This window comes from Paroedura picta, chromosome 11 (genome assembly GCF_049243985.1).
Source record: "Paroedura picta isolate Pp20150507F chromosome 11, Ppicta_v3.0, whole genome shotgun sequence".
NCBI lineage: Eukaryota > Metazoa > Chordata > Lepidosauria > Squamata > Gekkonidae > Paroedura > Paroedura picta.
Window position 1 is genome coordinate 47,031,695 of NC_135379.1, and position 20,391 is coordinate 47,052,085.

A 20,391-nucleotide genomic window follows, 5' to 3' on the forward strand; every position below is an offset into this window, starting at 1 on the left:
AAAGAGGTTTTGCTGCTGTCCATTTCCACCTTCCCCACTAAGCAGTACTCCTCCCCCCATGGCTACCACTATTATAACTTGTAAGATGGCTTCCATCAGGCAGACAATCAGCACAGGAGGTCAGGAGGACACAGCAGCTGCAATCCTGAGTACCTTTGGAAGCCTTGTAAACTGCAGGCCACCAGTCTGCTGAACTACTGAGCCACGAAGGAGGTGGTCTGACCAGGATCTATTCTGCACACAATAGATAATGCACTTTCAATGCACTTTAGAATTGGATTTTCCTGTTCCGCACAGGAAAATCCAGCTGCCAAAGCACATTAAAAGTGCATTATCCTATGCGTGCGGAATGGGCCCTGATCTCTCTGCCATGGTCCAGAGCAGCCAGCATTCCTGAAGGTCAACTTGCCACTGTTTGGCTACCAAGTCCTGGACTTTGGGGGTGACTGAAGTAAGCACATACTTCTGCCTGCATCCTCTCTCAGTCTGTGCTGGGAAGCTGGGGTGAAACACTCTTCTCACAATTAAAAGAAGATTAGGAAGAAGGCTAGTAAATGATTGGACTGGCACAGAAATGCTCCACATATCTCCCCACTGACATTCTGAATCCACCTGCACCAAAATATCTTTACAGAACCCTGCTAGTACAGCCCAGGGTGACATTGAAAATGATGCACTCAAGTTCACCCACTGAGTCACCAGCCACCCCAAACCAAAATTGCTTGCTGAAATTTAAACAGCAGCACAAAGACTGCTCTTCGTCTTGATAGAGATAAAAGGGTAGTGTAGGATAGTGAGACCTGTGCGCCAAACAAAAACCAGCAGAGCCCACAAGAGTGCCATAAATAATGAAGAGCATTTATTGAGAAGCATTCTTCTTTGTAGGGGTAGGGAGTGGGAAAGGGAGAGCCTGTGATGATGAAGGCAGCTGCCTGCAGCACCTAGGTTAAGGCTCTTCTACACTGGGGCAGTGATGGTTGGGGTGTGTGTATTGCTCCTGCTGAGAGAGGAGGGTCAGGGTGAATGCAACCCCCTCATTCTTATTTTCTGAGGCTTTCCCTTGGGAAACGGGTTTGCCCTTGGCTTTAGAAGAAAGCCTTGGTTCAGGTAAGCTAGCAAAAGTGCCAGTCTGCATTTTTTTATTGTTTTGCTGGGCTTCTACTGACCTTGCTGCCACATTGACACTGGGTTGTGCTGCTGGGCATAATTGCACAGGTTCTGCTGCCCTTGCAACCCCTCTCTCCCTTGCTCGGGTCTTGATTTTGTGCTTGACATCAGTCTTGTTGAGCCAGTATTTGTCAAAATGGCACTGGGCTCTGCTACTGGGCATTAGAAGGCTGGCACTCCGTGCAGAAATTCCTCCCCCCTTTCTATTTCAGAGATTCTCAGATTTGACTTTAGTCTAGCTGGATTTTGAAACTGCCACCATGGCACTGGCTCTTCTGGGCACATTGCATTGGTTCTGCTGCTGGTCTTGCAAAACAATGCTCCTCCCCACCACATACTTCATGTTCTATTGCAGAGATTCTCTGGGACATTCTGCTGGGCTTGTATTGCCTTGATATGTCCCACATTGGAAACAATGGAGAATGGAGGCACCCTCTTTGGGTGATCATAGAATTGGATCTTTTTGTAGCGTAGGGCTTCTTTTCAGAAGAGGCTCCAGCAGCTATGCTGCAAATTTGGTCCCTCTACCTCAACCCTAACCCCACACACCAGTGAACATATCCCAGGATAGATTTGTCATTGACTTTAACGGTCCCTATAGGGCAGAGATAGGTAAACTGTGGCCCTCCAGATGTCCATGGACTACAATTCCCATGAGTCCCTGCCAGCTGGCAGGGGATTATGGGAATTGTAGTCCATGGACTCCTGGAGGGCCAGTTTGCCCACCCCTGCTATAGAGTATAATGGACCCAAAACAAATTCCAGATTCCCAAATATTACAAAATCCAAGTATCATTTGGATTGAGATTTGAGAATTTCAGGAAATACTATGGTTTTTTGGCCTATACCCAAATCCAAAAATAAACCAACCCCCCCCCCCCGCATGTACACCCCTAATAACAGTACAATATTATACCATATTGCCCTTTATTTGAGACAAATATTTGGTATTTGTGGAATACTCACAAATGCCTATAATGAAAGGAACTACATATGTGCATTTTAAATATGTTTCTGCCTTGGGTGATTGCAGCCTATTAACAGAGATGCTATTGTATGCAGTCAATTGTTCTCTCCTCTCAGGAAGAAAAAAAAAGCAGATTATTTAAAAAGAGAGAGTGAGAGAGATAATGTGTTTGAGTAACACAGACATATTTGAATAAGAATAACCTATTTTAGGTCATAGGAACACTGGGATGAATTATAATTCCAACACTTTAGGCTTGTGAATCTGTAAGAAATCCAATGGCTGTCCAATTAAGGAAGAAATATTGAACAGAGAACCAAAGGGATTATATCCTCTATATTTTTTGAACACCTTAGCTTTTGTAAGAGGTTGCAACATCAAGGCAGTCCAAACTACTCAGTAAAGGATTGTTAAGGCTTTGTTCAATGATTGTTTTTTAAACCAGGTTCTGCAGGATTTTGTCACTTTGCAATTGGACATAATCCCGTCTTCATATGCAGGGGCTGGGAAATGCGGCTGAGCACCAGCATACAGATGTGAAGGCACAGGGGAAAAAGTACTTTCCCTGTTTACTTTCCAAGGACTCCCCCTCAATTTCTCCAACAGAAATGTTTGGGGGGAGTGCTGTGGGAGACGACAACCATTCATGAAACATTCTCTCCCTTGGAATTATTAAAATGTTTTAAAAATTCTTTGAACTCACTTAAAATGTGCAGAATTAAGATTTTTTTTTTAATGTAGGATAACTCACAACAATACAGAATAATAACCCAAGTACTGGTTCACTGTCCCCAGTGTTATAAGGCTTAACAGTATCTAAATGTGATGTCAAGTCACAATAACACGAGATGATTGCAATAACACGAGATGATTTTTGTTAAAATAATACATTTACTTAGGTTTACTACAAAGTATCCCACAAGTGATATTTGGAGAGGTCACTGTATCCACCTCTCCAATACGGGAGCCAATGTGATGTAGTAGTCAAAATGTCCGACTAGTATACGGGAGACCCGGGTGACAATCCCCGATCTGTCAGGGAAGCTTGCTGGGTGACCTTGGACCAATCACATATGGTCAGCCTAACCTACCTACCTTGCAGGTTAGTTGACAGGATAAAATGGAGAAGGGGAAAATGTAAGTCAGTTTAGGTCTTCATGAAGTGTAAATAATGCAAATAAATAGAAAGGATTGAAATAAATATAAAGTTTGCATCTCAAACTTGGCATAATAAGCCCAGATGGTGCCCAAATCAGTATCATATAGATCAGGGCTAGTCAAACTGCAGCCCTCCAGCATTTGCTGGCAGGGGCTCCTGGGAATTGGAGTCCATGGACATCTGGAGGGCCGCAGTTTGACTACCCCTGATATAGATATATAAACATATCTACCAGACCACATCATCCCCATTCCAATATATCTTTGTCTATGCTAACAGGCCAATTGCCCTCTCAAAGCAGTCTCAATGAAGTCATGGCCCATGCTGGTGGAATACTAAGCTTGGCCCAATATGCAGCTTTTTCCAAATCAGGCACACAAGCAATACACTGGTCTCTCACACTCCCTAACAAAAATGAAATCCAAAGGGCATAAGCATATAAATGTCTATCATGTTATGAAGATGTTTGCATCAGAGATATGAAATGACTCATCCATTTCCAGGTATTCTCCCGCCCTCCCATTTTGGAATGAACATTGACAATACTTACCTTATACAAATTGGTTTTGAGAGGCTCCAACAGCAGAAAACATTCAGAAGATACAATTTCTTATAAATTACAAGTGCTATTATATCAGGGCTGATTTCATCTACAGTGGTTTTTTGGGGGGGTTGGGGGAAGATAATCACCGCTACCATCAGATCTTCATTTTCTCAAGCAGACAGAAGTACCAGGTTCTAATAGTTTCAAACTACTTGCCAAGAAAAGTCAAAGTTCAAAAATAAAACACTGGCTAGTGGCAGAAATGTAATTTGCACAGTGCAGCTTGACAAGAATACAGAAATATTGTTTTTATCTCCCCTCCTCAAGAAACCTGGCATTGCCTGACTGATTTATTTGCTTAAGTGGAAGGCATTCTTTATATTGGAATGCTGGAGAAATCAAATCAAATAATCAACAAGCAGGGAAACTGAGATGAATGCCACAGTTCAAGGGATGATTTGTAAATATTAAAGAAAGTCAATACCACATGTAATTGTCAAAATAAATGGAGCAATACAATTGAAGTTATTTGAGACTCCTGATTATTCTTTTAGTTTCCAATGCAGTCTTATGCTAATGTACAATCATGTAAAGTGCATTCCCAATAATCACATTTTTTTTTATTTCCAAAGGATATAGGAAATATTCATGCATGCTATTTTAAAATTTGCATATGAATGTATGAATCACCTTTCTAAATGAATATTCAAGGAGGCAGAGTGGAAAGAGGACCGGACTTATACCACCCACCCACGCACAACACCCACACTCAAAACCAAAATGGGTGAATACTCTGAATGATCTTACACAGCAAACAAGACACAGAAGCAGAGGCAACTGAAACGCACAGTTAAACTCAGAGAGACACAGTGAGAAACACAACAAGGGTATATATGTGCATATGAACTCTCTCCAAGCTTACATGCTTTGTTCTCAGTTCTGAATGAGAGAAATGTTTTAGGATAATGAATGTTTTAAACTCTGCCAATGATTAAAAATAACTGAGCTTCTCAAACAGTCACCATGGCAGAACATGTTTTAAGAACTTCTGTTTGAAACTAATAAGATTTAAAAGGTAGATCTTGCCCACAGTCTACTGCCCACAGTCTACTATTATGTATTTTAGAAATAATCTGATGCTCCCTCTACCATAAAGTCAAAAGGAACCAGCAGCCTTCTAATGTTGGACATTGGATGGGATCTTGGTGGGCGCATCTGCGTGGGGGCAGCACTCTCTGGAACTCCATTCCCTGCAGGTGTTCCTGAAGACCCATACCTGAACATGAAGGCATGACAAACCGCACTGCCAATTACCTGTATGCCAGAGGCCAAATAGCAACGGGAAAAGAAAATCCCTAGCAGAGCTGAATGATGCAAATTACATAACAGACATTTGGTCTAAAACATTAAATCATGCTATGTAACACATACAGCGTTTCCCTAAGTTGGTCAATTGAAAGGAAGATGTCCTATGTGAATCTTTCGTGAACCAGGATCTTGTGGGAAATCTCTTTATAGCCAAGCTCTGCTCTTTATAAGCACACACGTACCAGTTCTCATCCCTCTTGCAAAATGATTTATTGCTGTCAGATAGTAATCTAATTTGAGGTGAGCTTATCTTTTCTCTCTGCCCTGGAGCCATTTTAGCTTCATATTGCTCTTGTACCACAGCTACGAGAGAAAATACATACTCCCTCGGCCATTAACGATACTGCACTGACATTTTGCTTCAGCCAATTGCTATAGAACACATCAATATTGCTCCACTCATAACCAGACCTTTTCTGGGGAAAACACAAACAAATTGCTGGCATCAGAGCTTGCCTTGACCTCTATATTCCACAGTGGAAAAACTAGGCACGCTCACAAGCTTGCCTGGGAGATGAAAGCTTTCAAGACCCTGTTGGGCAGGGGGAGCTTATTTTTATAACACAGTCTGCAAGTCCTTAAAGCTCAGAACTTTCATTGCATCTGCTGTTCTGCTGGTAGGCACTGTTTCCGTTCCCCTGGGCTTTGCCATACAGCTTCAGTGTTCTCACAGATTCCCACTTTCCTTCAGCAACAAGCAAGTGGTGCCAAGTCTTCAGGGAAGCTGCTTCAAGACCTGTCATGACATCTATCTAGTTCTGCAATCACCTCTTCCTGCCCAACACGCTTCACACTATCTATCATATATATCATATGTATTATTTAAGTCTTTGCTTACATGCAAAAAACTATCTTCGTGCTTCACGTTGCCTTTGAGATGTCCTTCAAACAGTTGCCATTTTTATAGAATCACAGAGTTGGAAAGCACCTCCTGGGTCATCTAGTCCAATCCCCTGCACTATGCAGGAAACTCACAACCCTATTGCTCATCCCCTGTAACCTGCAACCCCCTTCAATCTTCACAGAACCAGCCTCTCCATCAGATGGCTATCTAGCCTCTGTTTAAAAATCTTCAAAGATGGAGAACTCACCACCTCCAGAGAAAGCCTGTTGCACTGAGAAACCGCTCTAACTGTCAGGAACTTCTTCTGGATGTTTAGATGGAATTTCTTTTGAATTAATTTCATCCCATAGGTAATGGTCTGTCCCTCCGAGGCAAGAGAAAACAACTCTGTTCCATCCTCTATATGGTGCCCTTTTATACTTGAAGATGTCTATTAGGTCCCCTCTAACTTGTGTCCTCTCCAGGCTAAACAAAGTTCCACCAACCTTTCCTCATACGTCTTGGTCTCCAAACCCCTCACCATCTTTGTTGCCCTCCTCTGGATATGTTCCAGTTTGTCTACATCCCTCTTCAATTGTGGTGCCCAAAACTGAACACAATACTCCAAGTGAGGCCGAACCAGAGCAGAGTAAAGTGGTACCATCATCTCCTGTGATCTGGACATGATACTCCGTTTGATGCAGCCCAAAATACCATTTACCTTTTTAGCCACCAAGTCACACTGCTGACTCATGTTCCGAGTGTGTTCTACTAAGACTGCTAGATGCTTTTTGCACATTCTACTGCTGAGACAAGATGGTTTTTACTACCTAAATGCAGAACCTTACATTTGTCCCTATTGAATTTCATTTTATTCAGTTTAGACCAGTTCTCTAGCTTATCAAGATCATCCTGTATTCTGATTCTGTCTTCAATTAAGTTTGCTACCCCTCCCAGTTTAGTAGCTTCTGCAAATTTAATAAGTATCCCCTCTAATCTTTCATCCAAATCATTTATAAATGTTGAACAAAACAGGCCCCAGGACAGATCCCTGGGGCACTCCACTTGTCACTCTTCTACAAGAGAATGCTGAACCACTTACAAGTATCTTTTGGGTACGATCTGTTAACCAGTTACCGATCCACCTGAGAGAATTAGGATCCATACCGCATTTTCCCAGATTGTCAACAAGAATATCATGTGGAACCTTATGAAAAGCTTTACTGAAATCCAGATAAACTATTTCTACAGCATTCCCCTGGTCCAGCAAGGTACTTACTTTCTCAAAAAAAGAAATAAGGTTGGTCTGACATGACTTGTTCTTGTGAAACCCCTGCTGAGTCTTAGAAATCACAGCTCTCTGTTCCAGCTGCTCAAGGACCGAGTGTTTGATCATTTGTTCCAAAAATTTGCTACCTACAGATGTCAAGCTGACGGGTCCATAGTTATCTAGATCCTTCTTTTTCCCTTTCTTGAAGATGGGGACAACATTTACCCGCCTCCAATCATCTGGCACCTCACCTGTTGTCCACGAAGTGTCAAAAAGAATGGACAGAGGTTCAGAGATGACATCTGCAAGTTCTTTTAGTACCCTTGGATGCAATTCATCTGGTCCAAAAGACTTTGTTGCATTTAAAGAAACTATGTAGGTGTTTTAAGAGCCTCTTGTGGCGCAGAGTGGTAAGGCAGCTGTCTGAAAGCTCTGCCCATGAGGCTGGGAGTTCGATCCCAGCAGTCGGCTCAAGGTTGACTCAGCCTTCCATCCTTCCGAGGTCAGTAAAATGAATACCCAGCTTGCTGGGGGGTAAACGGTAATGACTGGGGAAGGCACTGGCAAACCACCCCGTATTGAGTCTGCCATGAAAACGCTAGAGGGCGTCACTCCAAGGGTCAGATATGACCCGGTGCTTGCACTGGGGATACCTTTACCTTTATGTAGGTGTTTATGGAGTGCCCCCACAGTGATCTTAGGCCACCATTCCCATCCCCCATTGTGTTAGGTTTTTACCACATTGAGCACTATTTCTCTCACAAGAGAAGACTGAGGAGAAATAGGAGTTAAGCAGTTCATCCCTCTCTTCATCATCATCTGTTATCATTTCACTTTCTTGTCCTTGCAGTGGTCCTTTAAGTATTTCTGACCACGGGACTCTACCCAACATGCCTTTAAGTCTGTTAGCTAGGTAGTGGCAGACTGTAATGCTCTTTTGGGGGTATAGGTGAAGAGATGGTCTCTTAGGTACACTGGGCCCAGACCACATATGGCTTTGAAGGTAAGAACTAAAACCTTAAGCCTGATCCGGAATTCAATTGGAAGCCAGTTGAGTTGTTGAAGTATACACCGGATGTGAGATCTCCACTACTTCCACCTCATCTACCAGTTCTTCCCTATTGATGAGAATCAAGTCTAAAATAGCAGAGCCCCTGGTTCCCCTCTCTTTCTGGGAAATGAAGCTGTTAGCAAGACTAGTTAAGAAATTAACAGAGTTTGTATTTTTAGCAAAGTTGGTCTTCCAACAGATATCTGGGTAACTGAAGTCACCCATGACCACTGCTTCCTCCCTCTTTGAGAATTGTGTAATTTGGCCTAGGAGTATCTCATCCAAGTCCTCTGACTGGCTTAGTGGTCTATAGCAGACCCCCACAATACCATTTTCCTTTCCCACTCCTTTTATATTTATCCAAATACACTCAACTGAACTTTCATGCTCAGGTTCCTGTATGTCTGCACAAGTATAAAGATTCTTATCATATATTGCTACACCTCTCCCCTTCCTTACTTGTCTGTCCTTTTTGAATAATTGTACCCCTCAATTCTAGTATTCGAATTGTGAGTATTATCCCACCAAGTTTCTGTGATTCCTATTACTTCTGTGAGTCCCCTTCCTCTATTAGGACTAGTAGTTCCTCCTGCTTCTTTCCCATACTCTGTGCATTAGCGTAGAGACATCACAATCCATCCTTTGTGTGCCCGATGGTTTTGGCTTTTGAACTACCTTGCAAATTAGTAATTCCCTGCTTATGTGCCGTTCTCTGCAGCTTTGCAATCTGCCCATCTTCAGTTCTTGCCATCACACCAGGTTCTGAATTTACATCTCATTACCCCTTTGTACTTAGTTTAAAGCCCTCTTCACCAGGTGTGCAAGGGTTCTCCCAAAAATACTTTTTCCATCCCTTGTGAGGTGTACACCATCACCTGATAGTAGCCCCTCATACTGAAATCATAGACCATGATCCAGAAGTCCAAACCTTTCCCAATGACACCAGTGATATAGCCAGTCATTTACTTGCATGATTTTTCTCTCCCTTCCTAAGACACGGCCACTTACAGGAATGATGGATGAAAACACAACTTGCGCTCCTAGGTATTTTGTCTTCCCCCCCAGATCCACAAAGTCTTTCTTAATATGTTCCATGCTGTGCTGGGCAGTATTATTTGTTCCTACATGGATGAGAAGGAAGGGGTAATGATCTGTGGGTTTTATTATCCTGTCCAGCCGTTCTGCGACATCCTTGATGCATGCACCAGGTAGGCAGCAGACCTCTCGAGACAACAAGTCTAGTCTACATACTTCAGCCTCTACACCTCTCAGCAAGGAATCCCCAATTACCAGTATCCATTTTTATACCCTTGGGAGCAGGCCTAGAATTCTCACCTGTGGGGGCCTGTGAAGTGTTTATTGGGCTTTGTGGAATCTGTGGGGGAGAAGTCCTAGTACTCTTACTTGTGGGGGCCTGCAAATTGTTTCCTGGTCTTTTTGGAGGCTTACTCTTCATGAGGAATTGCTCATGCTCTTGTGTTCCTGAATTAACATCTTCTGGCAGATCCTTAAAACGATTGCTGAGCATCAATGGGGCAGAGCTTCTCCTTATTCTTCTACTCCTATGCATAACAGCCTTCCATTTAATACCCTCCTGTGTTCAGTGATCCAGTGTCTGTTTTGTTAACTTTCCCCCCTCCTGCACTTGCTCTCTCAAGAGTGCTTTATGAGTTCTGTCCATGAACTCTTCACCCTCCTTTATATAATGCAGCATGTTCAAGTGTTTTGCTAATCCCCGTACCTTCTCCTCCAGTAGAGCCACTAATAAACACTTGCTGTGTGTGTGAATGCAGGAAGGGAGGGAGGAAGACAAATATGGCCCAGACGCAATATGTCACTACCTCAGCTCCTTCAGTCTTCATGCCACTTTGATCCATCCAAAACTTCTCAAACACTGAATCCTGTACTTCACTGAATCCTTTGGCTTGAACCGCCAGGGAAGAGCCAACAGCCAAGCTCTTGCCATTTGACTCCTTTCAGAATCTCATGGCTTGATCCAGAACCCAAAAGTCCTTTGTTTTTTGTAGTATTGACTCAGTTAGCTCCTGAGGTCCATTTCCTCCTTCTCCCAGCTCCAAGTTGATGCCTCTGGCAAGCAAGAGCCTTTTATAGCACAAAGGGCCACTCAGCAGAGGGCGGAGCTAGCAGTCAGCTCCTGAGTCAGCTCCTGAGATCCACTTCCTCCTTCTCCCAGCTCCAAGTGTTTTGTTGATTTGTAATCTATCCAGAGAAATGAAGATCTCTCTCTCTCTCTCTCTCTCTTATACACACACACACACAAAGCTGAAACCTCATTTAAATCCTTATACTGAAAAACTTTCAATTCCTCCCACTTATGAGCTGAATGTGTAGGCTTTCATACCATGGCCATACATGTTTTTCCTAATTCAGCATGGTTTTTTTTTTCTGAATGTACGAGAACAATTGTATAGCTTTTTCAGTTTTACAGATTCACCGTACAGAAACTCCTATGAAACAATTCATTTGGAAATCAGAAACAGGTAATTAAATATGGAAGAAATTCTAAAATGTACGTACCCACCGTTCATGTATACATGGGCAAACAATGACAGAGAAGTCAACAAACACAGCAAGGAATATTAAGGGTACACAAAACTGTTCATTATTTGACATTCCAGAGGCACACATTTGTAAAGGGTCCTTGAAACATGTGGACACTGGAAGTCTCTCAGTCTTATAAGCAATGAGCGTTCCAGCTCATGTTCTAATTAAAACTTCCCTAAACTCCACGGAAAAGAGGCAGGGTAAAAATGTGACAAATAGATAAATTAAATACAATATATTTTGAATTTAAGATGAAAGCCAATGTAAATCAGTAATAAATACGGAATGGCATTAAGACAAGTGAAGCAAAATGAACCACTGTTTTTGAGTACATGGATTCCTTAGTCTCACTCTATGGTGACCTTTTTAAGTGTTTGATAAAAGAGAGGAAATGAGGAAAAGGTGATACTAATTAGTTATACCTATTCTAAACCAAATAGACCAGTGTACCGGAGTTATTAAAAATTAAGATTGGAAACAAATCTCATGATAAATAGCAATCAATTATCACTGCTTGTTGGGCTGGTTTAATGTGATTTTTTTAAATGATGAAAGAGCAACTTTTCCAACCACATGGTTGTTCAGTTCTTTTCCATCTCTGAACATCTTACAGGTTCTGTGTATGAAAACCTCTTTTTCATTGATGCAGAGAAAAACTTAATATCCAAGAATCCAATTCCATAATGGATTGATAGACACCATTTATTGTTATTCTTTCCATTGACGCAGCAACTTGCTTGGATCGTGAAGCCAGAGAGCTTTACACTGGGCTACTGGACAATCAGTGATTCTTCTTTCTCTTGATCAATAGCAACTCAATGAACCGCATGCCTAGTGGAAACAAGCCAACATTCAACTGCAGTTTTTTTGTCTCAACCACATTTTTTTAGGAGCAACAAGTCACAGTAGGAAAAGAGACCGGTTCACTGTGAGACCTGCTACTCACTCTCTTACAGTGTAACGGCCCCCCTTCCAGCTGCACAGTGTAACGGCCCCCCTTCCAGCTCCTTTTATGATGGGCTTAGAAGACTATCCAAGAGCATCAAAAACAAGAGACGGGTGATAAGTTCCATGTCAGACAAGGAACAAACTGTTTTGTACCCTCAAAAGGTAGGGTGGGGAATATATCTTCCATAATGGATCACTACATATCTCCGCTTTTGCACATCCTCCTGTCTCCCCATGTAAACCTAGACATATTTCAGCTGGTCAGCTTAGAAGATTTTGTGAACACGGGTCAGACTGAAAACAAAAGGCTTTCTTAAAATCAATTTTTTTTTTTAGGAATAACATAGTTCTTGGCTTTGGTTGAGCAAAGACACTTTGGGAGTTACAAAGCAGGGCTCTCATTGGACCGCTGTGCCAATGGGTTCATCCAGAAACTGAACGCTGAAGGATACAGCTGATGAATAAAGTAATAGGAGCAAATACCTGCTTGCTGAGAAGTCTGTGGTATTTGGGAACTCCGCTGCGCATTGTACTGAACTGAGGCCATGGGCCTATACTGCTGGGTTGCTGAGGTAGGGTATTGTCCAGATGGGTAGTAATACACAGGCATCTGTGGAAAATAAGGAAGCCAAAGAATGTAATTGTATAACCACTAAAGCTGCATGCACACACACACACAATTCACAATGTATCTCACAAAAGTTCAAAATTATTTATGAAATGCTGAATATGTAGCTGCACGAATACTGAATTTCCCTCTTTTAGCAGAGGAAGTGGAATCTTATATAATGAAAATTCCAAACAAAACAGGAACAAAAACACTGTATCTTTAAGGAATCTCTCTGTAGGGCATTTTTAGAGAAACAGCATTTTTAGAGAAGCATCACTTTCTGTTCTCTAAAAGTAGACCATGACTTCAAAATGCCATTCCTCTGATTCTGTAAATCACCAAAACAAACAGATGAGAATGATACAGAAATGGTCAGAATTTCATAGATAAAACTGTAAGATGGAAACTGCATCATGAAATAGGGATGATTACAAAGGGAAAAGGAAACCGGAAAACCCTGATGAGGAGATGCAGCCCCTCAAATAACTCATGCCAGAAATGAGGGAAGGGATTGAAAAGACTGCTGAGAAGGATGCGTCTCCAGGTCCAGGAAAACTGCCACACAAGAGATGGCTAATAAAATGAAAGATCTTGTCAGACAGACAGACCTTCTGACCACTTGTGATGGTTTTTTTCTCCCCGCTTTCTTTTTCATGGTCTTGGGATGGGTGGAAGCATTGCTTATTTGAGGTTATGACACAGATTGGTGTGATGCTGATGGACACTGAGAAAGTGGGATTCTTAAGATCTAAGTAGATATAGTGAATTCCAATACTTGGCGGGAGGGAGGAGACCTTCACAATGGTAGACAGGAACCAAACCCAGGTGGCTAAAAGCAATCCAATGCATTGAATAGTTGCAGTATTTATAAACTTGAAGGAGGTTTCATGTGTAACTCGGGGAGTCATCGTGGACAAAAGGGAATTTGCAGTCTTTGAATGATCAAACTTCTACTCTGGATCATTGCTTAGTGCTTTATCATCTAGACTAGGGGTAGTCAAACTGCTGTCCTCCAGAGGTCCATGGACTACAATTCCTATGCCAGTGTTTGCTGGCAGGGGCTCATGGGAATTGTAGTCCATGGACCTCTGGAGGACCGCAGTTTGACTACCCGATCTAGACTATCAAAGGATCAGATCCAGAGCATGGTGTGTTTGCTCTTCTCAATATTTTGATATTTCCCCTCCAAAAAATCTGCCATCATATGCATATTACTTGACTATCCCTTGATATGAAAGGGCCTTCTATCTGGCTAGGTTAAATGCTAATAATTCTTAGGCTTGCCAGGGTATATTTATGAATATCCCATATTCTGAATGACTCTGCCCATGCCCTTCATAGCCTTTTCAAGCATACACTTCATGAGGATCTCAGAACTCTTATCCCTCTTTAGCTTGCAATTGTGAATTTTCACTCTTAAGTGCTTCACATTTTTATTTTGTAATAAAGCCCACAAAACTAGACAAATTTTTCCCCAGTATTTTCACCCTTTGAGTTACAACTGGTTTTGTCCTTGAGTTATACCTATTGAGTTATAACTACAACCATTTTGCTGTTCAAGAACATCATCTCACAGAGCTTTGATGGGAGAAAGGAAAGAATTCTCAAACGTCATCAACTGCCATTCAGTAAGGATGGATACCTGCTGGACCTTGCAGTATATTTGAGTTATGAAAACGGCAAGCACTCAAATACAAATTAAGAGATAAGGACAATCAATCAGGACTACGGCTTGATCCTGGATCCAGGGTGCTGATTGTCCTGAGTTTTCAATATGGTAGCCATTACACATGATATAGACTTGTCCATATTACAATACTTGTCCATATTACTTGTTCATATTACAATAATTACAATAATTACAGAAATGGGGTGCTTTGTAATAAACATAATCCATGTAGGAAAAACAAATTACCAATCTAAATGCGATTTTCTTTAGCTTTTCTTTCATTAGTGTAGTTTTTGACTCTCTGACTATTTCATTCATTTCCTAAAGAACACAGAGAGAGCAGTGTTCTCCTTGCAGGAGAGGCCCTTGACTGACTGCAAACTGTAGTAACTAGGATTAGATGCATACATGAGGTAGTCTAGTCCTGAAATATGTAACTAATCTGATGTCACATACTGATGCTAGTATATTGCCTAGGGAACTCAGAGAAAGAGAGAGAGAGAGAATCTTGCTGGTTTTTGTGTCAATTAGAACAGTGGTCCCCCAACCCCCGGTCCGGGGACTGGGACCAGTCCGTGGATCAGTCGGTACCGGTCCACAGCTCCTCGTCATCCTCCCCAGCTGCTGCCTCGGGCGCTGTCCTGTTTCTCTGCCACCGGATCACCTTTGGTGCTCTCCAGTGGCCGCCATGGCTGGGGCTCCCCCTCGGTGTGGCACTGCACACTGTTACTGGCAGTGCCCCTCAGTGGGCAGTGGGATGTCAGGGGCGCCAGCAGGAAAGCAAGCGGAGCAGGGGCTCAGGCGCTGGCGGTGACGTCCCTCGGCAAAAGACTACCCCCCCGGGCCTCAGTATAATTGTCAGGCGTTGACCAGTCCCCGGTGATAAAAAGGTTGGGGACCACCGAATTAGAACATCCTACAGCTATCTAATATGCCTTCCTTATTCCTGACTAATTTAGCTTTGTTCTTCAATAAGTTCTTTTTGTGTTCTAAACTCTGATTCTTTTTGAAACATCCTTATTCTGGGCTTTCTTCCTTCCCCATCCCCTAATTCTTCAGTGCTTGACATATTATTTGTCTGTGACTTTCTTCCCTTTTCTTACATCTCCCTGCCACTTCAGGCTCCTGTCTTATTTATTTCATTAGTCAGCCTTCTTTACTGTTTCAGTGTGTGCCTCATTATGATTATGTGTTGTTTCACTGTGCACTTGTCATTTATTTACACCAAGCCCTTTTTATTTTAAACGAGCCCTCTCCTCAGCTGTTGCTGAAAGTTACTTGAATATATAACTCCATTTGTGCTTTATGTCTGCGTGTCCCAAGTGTAACTGAAGCACAACCCCAAAAATAATAAAAATAAACATAGGTTTTTATCCTTGCCTTAAGAGGGGGGACTCCTTTATGCTATATGCCTGAACTCTGACCGTTGGGATGTGCTAGGGGACTATTGTAAGCTTGCTGAGGTTTCTCCAGTTTGGATGGAAGGCCAGGTGGGCACAGAACAAGAAGGGGTGGGATCTTGCATTAAAACCAACAGGAAACCATAATGATACAATATTAAGAAAATAGAAGAAGAAGAAGAAGAAGAAGAAGAAGAAGAAGAAGAAGAAGAAGAAGAAGAAGGAGTTGGTTCTTATATGCCGCTTTTCTCTACCCGAAGTAGTCTCAAAGGGGCTTACAGTCTTCTTCCCTTTCCTCTCCCCACAACAGACACCCTATGAGGGAGGTGAGGCTGAGAGAGCCCTGATATCACTGCTCTGTCAGAACAGTTTTATCAGTGCTCTGGCGAGCCCAAGGTCACCCAGCTGGCTGCATGTTGGGGAGTGCAGAATCAAACCTGGCATGCCGGATCAGAAGTCCACACTCCTAACCACTACACCAAACTGGTCTCCAGTTTGGCCATAATGAAAGGGAAATAGCCATAATGAAAGGGAAAAAATCTAAAGAAAACCATATTATAGAACACCCAATGAAGACACAGTTCCTTTTGGGATTAATGTCAAAAATTAAAGAAATAGAACAAACTCCCATGCATACAGGTAAGATGTAGTCTATTCTAAAATATCATAGAGACCGATTCCAAAATAATCATGTCAGGATCAAAACAGCATGAGACATTTTTGTACGTATTATGATAAATGAGCAGCTCACATATAGAAAACTGAATTTACAAAGTAATATACAAATGTAAATCAATTTATCTCTGCAGAATTTAGATACTCTGAATAAGTTAACCACAGGGAAATTACTTTCTAAATTGACTGGAAGAGAATGCATTTCTTATATACTTAATTTAGTAGCTTATCAGAGCATCCATTGATCATTGTGAAGAACATTGTTTGCTGGATGTAATATTAGGTGGGGGAAAAATCCACGTAATTCGGGGTGATTAATGTATAACTTTGACAGTAGCTAAGCATTCATGACTCCCCCAAGAATACACATCTTTTATCTAATTAAACTCAAACTTCAGCAACCCATTTGATCAAAAATTCTGCAGACTCCCAATTCCTCTCATCATCCCTTGTGGGTACAACCTGGACAGCCAACTTCAAAGTGCTTGTGGAAAGCCACATCTTCCTTAAACCAGTACAGTTACCCATGCTTTAGAACAGGGGTAGTCAAACTGCGGCCCTTCAGATGTCCATGGACATCTGGCAGGGGTTCATGGGAATTGTAGTCCATGGACATCTGGAGGGCCACAGTTTGACTACCCCTGCTTTAGAACCAAGTTTAAGAAAAATTTTATTAACTGCCAGGGCTCAGAGAGCAGCTGATTCTACAGGACCATAACCAAAGAGAGCCTGACACATGTTCCTAGTTAGAAAGGACTTTGCACAAGAGGTGGGAAGAAATCTCCTTTATTGGTTCAGAACTTCTAGATAGTGGGTAGCTGGACAGCGATGAGAAGCGGCCTGCAAAAACCTTTACAGTTTTACAGAAACAGAAGAAGACAAATAGCAAGCATAACTTTGGCTTTTATGGTCTATGGATGGATGGATGGATGGATGAGAAGAGGCACATATGCATGTCTTTGCTGAAATAGCTTTTCAGTGTACAGCACTGTACACCCTTGGGGCCACTTAACCAATGAGAGTGCTTAGGACTGAGGCTTTGGTTCCCAACAATTAATCAGCATGCTTTCTGGCAAGTCCTCTGAGATATCTGCAGTTGAGAAGATCATGGGTGGCAGCAGCATTATGAGCTCCCACTGTTCGTATTTGATTTGATCCTCTTCCTCTGAAATGGAGAGTCTATACCACCATGTCTTCATTTTAATATGCTCTGTCCTTACAAAAGACACCTTTAGAGTATCCTTGTAGACCCCCCTCAAGTCCCTGAACGCCAGTATGAAATTGAATAATCAAATTCCATTATTCTCTTTGACCCAGACCCCAATCCTGAACTGTTCATGAGGACCTGCAGAAATTCTTGTGTGATACTCCACTGTAACCAACTACTGGAATCTCTGTTTCCATAGCATGGGTTGGTAAACTAGCAAGGGTCTGCGAAGGGAAAAGGTGGTATGGAGAATGGGGAGAATATCCAGCTTGATTGGTGAGCTGCTGGAAAAGTATAGCTGGGACCCATGTGGTAACTGGGTTTGCTGGCAGGGGTTCATAGGAATTGTAATCCATGGACATCTGGAGGGCCGCAGTTTGACTACCCCTGATCTAGATGTATAAAATATATATTCATATTGAGCCAAATGATGGTGAGATACGTTTGTCCCACCAAAAAAAAAAAAAAACCCAAGGAAAAAAACACATTCCCCATGCTATATCTAGTCATTTCACTTGGCTTACTTTGGGAACCCAAGTTTTTATCTGCTTCATCATTCATTCAGGAACATCCCACTCAGGAAGCATTATCAAAGCTTTCTGCAAGAAGCCGTTGGAGCTCAAGTTGACGCATAAAACCATTAGTATTTGATGTATTACAAAGAAAACGTATGGTGTTGCTGCTTCCAAAATCTGATGTCTCCCCCTCTGTCCGACAGAGTCCACTGTAAAATGTAGAATGGCATTTTCAGAAGAGGTTTAACACTCTCCCTCAACTGTTTGTTTACTGATGGTCATATTCATCCTCTAATTTAAATAAGGCAGTGTGCTTATGGGTCTTAGACTTCAAATATCCAGAGCGGTTATTTACATCATTTTCTTGGACATGATCATCAAAACAAATGAGAGGAGAGAAGGGCAAGATGAGAACATGTACAGTACATCTTTCTGCAAAGGAGATTGCCCATGGAGGGGACAAAACAAAAACTAGACTGCTCTAGGCATTTTCTCTGTGGTTTGCCACTGTCACAGAACAATCAGAGAAGAGTGTGGACAGTGGAAGGGGGCTCCTGTTAAGCTTCTAAAGGAATCTGTGAGTCAGAAAACGGTGGAGGGCAGACAGAAATGGCAAGCAAAGAACAAATGATTTCCACCTCTCTTAGATGCCGGCACTTTAAAAATGTCTCTGCTTCGCCTTTGATGCGAAATGGGAAATTGAGCTTTAATTAAACTTTAATATATTAATGTAAGATATCTTCAGACTCCCAGGCTGGGACAACTTCCATCTTTTTCCTTCAAAGTTAATCCTACATGGGACATGCTCAGAAAATTTGCCTATTGTTGCTTTTCTTCCATGACACTGGATCCGGCAGAAGAAAGACTGTTGCAATTACAGGAACTAATTAATAGACATTTATCTACAAGTCTCGCCACTATCCCAAATCTAACAGCAGGCTTCCAAGAAATGCAAAAAATGCAAAAAAATGCAAAAAAAAATGCAAAAAACAAACAACCCCCCCCCCAAAAAAAACACCCCACAATTTCTTTGTGTAGATTATTGTATTCACAATATTTTGGCAGACCAAGTAGCACTAGTACATTGAAGCCACTCTCTGGGCTACTTTGTCTCTCTGACTCTTCCTGCCCTAGCAGTATTGCTCAGATTGCATTTTTAAATTACTGACTTTTCCATCCATTTCCACATTAAAATCTGTTCTTCCAGGTGCAGACCCAAATCACCATCTCACTTACTGTGTGGTTAGAGAATTGCCAATTTCTTTTAAGGCAGAATCTAATTTGGGGCTGCCCAATGGAGAAATGTTTGCATTTGGGTTTTTTCCCCACAGCCACCATTTTGAGTCATTTGTGCATGCCTCTTTCCTCATCACCATTCTCCCTCCCCCCTCCCTCTGTCCTGAAAATCTGGCTTAAAAAAATAAAGTGGTGATTGCATTACAATGCTGTTTCTAACTATAACAAATAGCAGCAGTCTTGCTTGTTACACTGCGGCACTGTTGTAACGCAATAACCTACTTAAAAAAATCATATCTAGTATACTTGGAGGGGGGAATGGGGAGGTGATCAAGGACACAGAATGGTGGAATTAAGGGACACAACAAAAAGAAAGGTGAAGGCAGGAACCATTTTGCAAAAAAAAATTGGAAAAGGAAAAGGGGTAAAGCATTATGGGAGGCTGCCTCCTTCAAACTCTCAATGCAGAAAACATATGGTGTATTTCAGCCTGGGAAATGAGGGGATTGAGAGTCTAAATTCTGAAAGCAAAGCATCAACTCACAGCATTCAATTAAATTCCAAAGAGGGCTAAAACAAGGTACTGTATATACTCACATATAAGCTGAGCTTTTCAGCACCGTTTTAACACACAAAAAGCCCTCCTCGGCTTATATGCTGGTAATTGAAATAACAGCCTGCTCCCATCCAGCCAATCTGTGCTGCCCTATCTGGCCACACCCAGTGGCAGCTGGGGGGGGGGAGGTCTTGAATGTTTGTTGCTCCTAGCCAGCCAATCATAGCATTGCCTTCTGCAAAGGTCGTGAAAGCTAGCAGGTTGTAGGACATCAACATTTTTACTGCGGTTTGACTTTTTTCCTTATTTTCCTAATCACTATTTTTTTGTTTTCTGTGGGTGGGTTGGGTTTGGGGGGTGCTTTGGGATTTACATACTGTTTCTTTTATCTGAAGGGCAGCATTGTTTGCCTTTTCTTCTTGGGGTTGTGTTTCTTTAAAAGTTGATTTTTACAGTTCTTTCTTCCAGTTTTCAGTTTTACAGTTCTTTACTTCAGTGTTTTGTTCAAGGGGAGGGGAGCACTGTAGCTATACTTAGAGTAGTCCATTCTCCCAGCTTGGTAGCTGTTGTACTTGTTGTAGTAGGTTGCCAGCTTCGGGTACTTTTCTTCTGCTCTAGTTTGCTGGCCTGGGGGGCACTGTTTGGTTCTCCTGCCAGAGCT

The 20,391-nt window shown here is 42.1% G+C and overlaps 1 protein-coding gene across 11 annotated transcripts in view; it reads right to left on the bottom strand.

The window, feature by feature from the left end:
* Window positions 1-20,391, bottom strand: part of ARPP21 (cAMP regulated phosphoprotein 21) — a 264,546-nt gene that overhangs the window by 38,751 nt on the left and 205,404 nt on the right. For all 11 annotated transcript variants that reach the window (XM_077304025.1, XM_077304032.1, XM_077304024.1 and 8 more), the window contains one exon: window positions 12,346-12,472. In XM_077304025.1, the coding sequence (XP_077160140.1) occupies window positions 12,346-12,472 (127 nt within the window). The remainder of the gene's footprint in view (window positions 1-12,345; window positions 12,473-20,391) is intronic.